The sequence below is a fragment of the Bombina bombina genome, chromosome 11 (genome assembly GCF_027579735.1).
Source record: "Bombina bombina isolate aBomBom1 chromosome 11, aBomBom1.pri, whole genome shotgun sequence".
Lineage (NCBI taxonomy): Eukaryota > Metazoa > Chordata > Amphibia > Anura > Bombinatoridae > Bombina > Bombina bombina.
In genome coordinates, this window is record NC_069509.1 from 104,117,811 (window position 1) to 104,124,190 (window position 6,380).

At 39.2% G+C, this 6,380-nt stretch overlaps 1 protein-coding gene across 1 annotated transcript in view; it reads right to left on the bottom strand.

Moving 5' to 3' along the window:
• Positions 1-6,380, bottom strand: part of GET4 (guided entry of tail-anchored proteins factor 4) — a gene marked incomplete in the record, with an annotated part of 411,984 nt that overhangs the window by 22,109 nt on the left and 383,495 nt on the right. The window contains 2 exon segments of the mRNA XM_053694897.1: positions 3,015-3,087; positions 4,211-4,286. Coding sequence (XP_053550872.1) covers positions 3,015-3,087; positions 4,211-4,286 — 149 coding nt within the window.

The following is a 6,380-nucleotide window of genomic DNA, read 5'->3' on the forward strand; positions in this document are numbered from 1 at the left end:
TCAAACCAGAATGCCGCCGCGGCCGTGACAGGCGCAATGCATGCAAGGGGCTGTAAAATAAAACCTTGTTGAATAAACATTTTCTTAAGGTAACCCTCCAATTTTTTATCCATTGGATCTGAAAAAGCACAACTGTCCTCAACCAGGATAGTGGTACGCTTTGCTAAAGTAGAAACTGCTCCCTCCACCTTAGGGACCGTCTGCCATAAGTCCCGTGTAGTGGCGTCTATTGGAAACATTTTTCTAAATATAGGAGGTGGGGAAAAAGGCACACCCGGTCTATCCCACTCCTTGCTAATAATTTCTGTAAGCCTTTTAGGTATAGGAAAAACATCAGTACACACCGGTAACGCATAGTCACGGAGGTTCTCAAGCTTAAATTTAAAATTAGAAATCTCTGAATCAGGTTTCCCCGAATCAGAGATGTCACCCACAGACTGAAGCTCTCCGTCCTCATGATCTGCATATTGTGACGCAGTATCAGACATGGCCCTTACAGCATCTGCGCGCTCTGTATTTCTCCTAACCCCAGAGCAATCGCGCTTGCCTCTTAATTCAGGCAACCTGGATAATACCTCTGACAGGGTATTATTCATGATTGCAGCCATGTCCTGCAAGGTAATCGCTATGGGCGTCCCTGATGTAATTGGCGCCATATTAGCGTGCATCCCCTGAGCGGGAGGCGAAGGGTCTGACACGTGGGGAGAGTTAGTCAGCATAACTTCCCCCTCGTCAAAATCTTCTGGTGATATTTCTTTTATAGTTAAAGACTGATCTTTACTGTTTAAGGTGAAATCAATACATTTAGTACACATTCTCCTATGGGGCTCCACCATGGCTTTCAAACATAATGAACAAGTAGTTTCCTCTATGTCAGACATGTTTAAACAGACTAGCAATGAGACTAGCAAGCTTGGAAAACACTTTAAACAAGTTTACAAGCAATATAAAAAACGTTACTGCACCTTTAAGAAACACAAATTTTGTCAAAATTTGAAATAACAGTGAAAAAAGGCAGTTACACTAATGAAATTTTTACAGTGTATGTAACAAGTTAGCAGAGCATTGCACCCACTTGCAAATGGATGATTAACCCCTTAATACTCAAAACTGAATAATAAAAGACAAAAACGTTTTTTTTTTTTTTGTTTTTTTTTCAAACAGTCACAACAACTGCCACAGCTCTACTGTGGCTTTTTACCTCCCTCAAAAACGACTTTGAAGCCTTTTGAGCCCTCCAGAGAAGTCCTGGAACATGCAGAAAGAAGCTGGATGTCTGTCAGTATTTTTAGCTGCACAGAAAAGCACTAAAATAGGCCCTTCCCACTCATATTGCAACAGTGTAAAGCCTAAGGAAACTGTTTCTAGGCAGAATTCAAGCCAGCCATGTGGAAAAAAACTAGGCCCCAATAAGTTTTATCACCAAATACATATAAAAACGATTAAACATGCCAGCAAACGTTTTATATTACATTTTTATAAGAGTATGTATCTCTATTAATAAGCCTGATACCAGTAGCTATCACTGCATTTAAGGCTTTACTTACTTTAGTTCGGTATCAGCAGCATTTTCTAGCAAATTCCATCCCTAGAAAAATATTAACTGCACATAGCTTATTGCAGGAAAACCTGCACGCCATTCCCTCTCTGAAGTTACCTCACTCCTCAGAATATGTGAGAACAGCCATGGATCTTAGTTACTTCTGCTAAGATCATAGAAAACGCAGGCAGATTCTTCTTCTAAATACTGCCTGAGATAAACAGTACACTCCGGCACCATTTAAAAATAACAAACTTTTGATTGAAGAATAAACTAAGTATAAAACACCACACTCCTCTTACGACCTCCATCTTGGTTGAGGCTTGCAAGAGAATGACTGGGTATGACAGTTAGGGGAGGAGCTATATAGCAGCTCTGCTGTGGGTGATCCTCTTGCAACTTCCTGTTGGGAAGGAGAATATCCCACAAGTAATGGATGATCCGTGGACTGGATACACTTAACAAGAGAAACTAACATTTTTGTCACCACACTCGCTCTGCACTTCCTAGTTACTTAGAGTAGGCAAAGAGAATGACTAGGGGGTGGAGCTAAGGGGGGAGGCTATATAGGCAGCTCTGCTGTGGGTGCTCTCTTTGCCACTTCCTGTAGGGGAGGAGAATATCCCACAAGTAAGGATGAATCCGTGGACTCGATACATCTTACAAGAGAAATATATATAAATATATATATATATTCGCATATTATTATCAAGATTGTCTACTGTGACATCTTACCAGTCTTTTTGTATGTCGATAAACATGGATCCATGTTAATGTACTATTTGAATATTCCACATAGGTACCTTTGCATATTATTTATTGTTTTAATCTTTTGTTTTAATTAGTGTTTTAATTGTCAACATTTATTGTCATTAATAAATACACGTGTACTACCTATTCACATCCTAGCCCACTTCTAGTTGAGGCGCTCAGGCTACATCCATATATTCTTAGAGTTCCTTATTGACAGCTAGAGGTCAAGACAGCCGGAGCATATAGGATTACACAGGCGCTAGGTATATATTCCATCAATCCTTGACATTTCATGAATCCCTCTGGGTGCCACCATTTTGTAACCTAGATTACACTGCGGGTATCTGCACATATGGAAACATCAATAAGGGAATACAGTGAATTCTAGATTTCAACCTGGCAGCACCCATGACTAGAGGGTGGCAGAGAAAAACATTAAAAACACTAAATACATTTTAGAAGCACAGTATAAATATCCCTTAATGTGCTTCTTGTTGATATTTATTTTCTAATAGATACTTAGTGCCAATTGTATATTTTAGGTAATATGTGCCAATTCAGTGTGCAGTGATCCCCTATTTTGCAATATTGGAAACTACCTTATCAGCAGCAATTCTATAAATTATATTTTCATTAAAAACAGAAAAAATAAGCTGAAGCAAGAGATACCAGATAAGGTTTTTTTTTAGTACTTTAGTTTTAATGCAATAAATTAACTTACCCAATAATCCACCATATGAAGATGACTGTTTGGGGGGTACTCCAAAGAAAAGCTGTCCTATTCTGTCAAGGTACTGAAATTAAATAAAATATATGAAAATACTGCAACATAATTCTACTCACTAGAATTAGACAAGAAAATACAGATGCTTTCAAATAAGAGTTCAGTAACTAAACATATTCTTTAAAAGTATAAAATATCCTGATCAAATGTCAAAAGTAAAATTGGTACGTTTTAAGAATTTATAGAATGACATTTAGAAACTCATCTTCTGGTTTAGCAACATTGGAGCATAAAGTTAGGTCTGAGCTCAGGACTAGGGTTAACCTCTTGGATTCCACAGATTTCTAAACAGCATAAGACACCCCGTCTGGCTGACAAATGGACAGCATGGGAGGGGTATGAAATTCTAAACTTACATAAACAGCATTTTATCCTTGATAGTAGGAATGTGCATTATTTCAGGGTTTGGTTTTAGTTAGTAAAACACAGCCTGAAAATAGCCGCAGTATTAGTTTTTGGTACCAGATATATTTTTTCTCAATAATAAATAAAAAAATAAATAAAAAAAAATAAACTTTTAACTTTAGCAAATCATAGCCAGTACAAGCAATCACAAAAAATCAAGCCTCCTTTAGTGTATATTGAGTTTAGATTAGCATGAGAAAAAAATGGAAAACAACTGGTGTCTATAATTTGATTTTAAGGGACATTACATTTACTGTAGTTGTACTACAGTAAGTTTAGTCACCAATCAGCAAGCGCTACCAAGATGCTGAACCAAAAACGGGCCAGCTCCTAAGCTTTACATTCCTGCTTTATCAAATAAAGATACCAAAAGAACGCAGAAAAAATTATAAAAGGGGTAAATTTAAGTTGCTTAAAATTGCATGCTCCATCTCACTAGTTTTGAAACCTGTCCTCAGGCCTCCGCAGCAGGCCAGATTTTCAGAATTACCTTCGATGAGAGCAGGTAAAATAACCATGTTTACTAATCAGTTGGTTATTTTACCTGTGCTCCAGTTCAGATATCCTCACAATCTGGCCTGTTAGAAAGGCATGAGGACAGGTTTGAAAACCTTTATCTGAATCATGAAAGAAAAAATGTGGGTATCATATCCCTTTAACATTTAGCATTATTTACCTCTACTACTCATTGCATTTTACTTCCTCTTTGGGAAGCTACAACAGCTTACCTCATTATACATTGGATCTCTCTTTAGTGAAGGCTGATACTGTTCACACAATACTGTAAATACGGTTAACTTCCCACTACGAGAAAAAAAAAAAAAAAAAAAAACTTTCAAAGAAAAGTTGAACAACAGTTTTAGTATGTTCTTTTTGATATACCTCACAATAAAATAAAAGTTAATTGCAATTAACCCTTTGGTTGTCGGCACGTAAGCTTTTGGTTGCTATAGGAAAAGGAATCTCTCTATCAACAGAGGTTGTTAAGTTTTATTTTAGAAATAATAAACAAACAATCACACAAGCCATTCTATCCTTTCCTTAGCAAGGGCAAACTATAATGTATCTTGGTTAAGACGTGCTGCCACTGGAGTTCTCTTCCACTACTCCATGATGACATCATGGAGCTTGTGGATGTTAGAATCCTTGCGCTCCCCCACATTCCGTTTGAGGATGCCCCACAGATGCTCAATAGGGTTTAGGTCTGGAGACATGCTTGGCCAGTCCATATAACCTTTGCATCAGCAAGGCAGTGGTAGTCTTGGAGGTGGGTTGGGGGTCGTTATCATGTTGGAATACTGCCCTGTGGCCCAGTCTCCGAAGGGAGGGGATCATACTCTGCTTCAGTATGTCACAGTACATGTTGGCATTCATGGTTCCATCAATGAACTGTAGCTCCCCAGTGCCGGCAGCACTCATGCAGGCCCAGACCATGACACTCCCACCGCCATGCTTGACTGTAGGCAAGACACACTTGTCTTTGTACTCCTCACCTGGTTGCCGCCACACACGCTTGACACCATCTGAACTAAATACGTTTATCTTGGTCTCATCGGAGCCCAAGACATGGTTCCAGAAATCCATGTCCTTAGTCTGCTTGTCTTCAGCAAACTGTTTGTGGGTTTTCTTGTGCATCATCTTTAGAAGAGGCTTCCTTCTGGGACGACAGCCATGCAGACCAATTTGATGCAGTGTGCGGCATATTGTCTGAGCACTGACAGGCTGACCCCCCCCACCCCTTCAAAATCTGCAGCAATGCTTGTAACACTAATACGTCTATTTCCTAAGACAACTTCTGTATATGATGCTGAGCATGTGTACTCAACTTCTTTGGTCGACCATGGCGAAGCCTGTTCTGAGTTAAACCTGCCCTGTGAAACCACTGTATGGTCTTTCTCTCCGTGCTGCAGCTCAGTTTCAAGGCCTTGGCATTCTTCTTATAGCCTAAGCCATCTTTATGTGCAGCAACAACTCTTTTTTTCAGATCCTCAGAGTTCTTTGCCATGAGGTGCCATGTTGAACTTCCAGTGACCAGTATGAGAGCGATAACACCAAATTTAACACACCTGCTCCCCATTCACACCTGAGACCTTGTAACACTGACAAGTCACATGACATCGGGGAGGGAAAATGGATTATTGGGCTCAATTTGGACATTTCTACTTAGCGGTGTACTCACTTTTGTTGCCAACGGTTTAGACATTAATGGCTGGGTGTTGAGTTATTTTGAGGGGACAGCAAATGTACACTGTTATACAGGCTGTACACTCACTACTTTACATTGTATGAAAGTGTAATTTCTTCAGTGTTGTCACATGAAAAGATATAAAATATTTACAAAAATTTGAGGGGTGTACTCACTTTTGTGAGATACTGTATGTATGTATATATATATATATATATATATATATATATATATATATATATATATATATACACACACACATATACATACACACATATATATGGTTTTGCAAAATTTAGCTGGGCTTGGATGTTTTTTTTTTGTAAGAAAAGGCTTCCGTCTTACCACTCTACCCCATAGCCCAGACATATGAAGAATACGGGCGATTGTTGTCACATGCACCACACAGCCAGTACTTGCCAGATATTCCTGCAGCTACTTTAATGGTGCTGTAGGCCTCTTGGCAGCCTCCCAGACCAGTTTTCTTCTCTTCTTTTCATCAACTTTGGAGGGACGTCCAGTTCTTGGTAATGTCACAGTTGCGCCATATTTTCTCCACTTGATGATGACTGTCTTCACTGTGTTCCATGGTATATCTAATACCTTGAAAATTATTTTGCACCGTTCTCCTGACTGATACCTTTTAACAATGAGATCCCTCTGATGCTTTGGAAGCTCTCTGCGAACCATGGCTTTTGCTATAGGTTGCAACT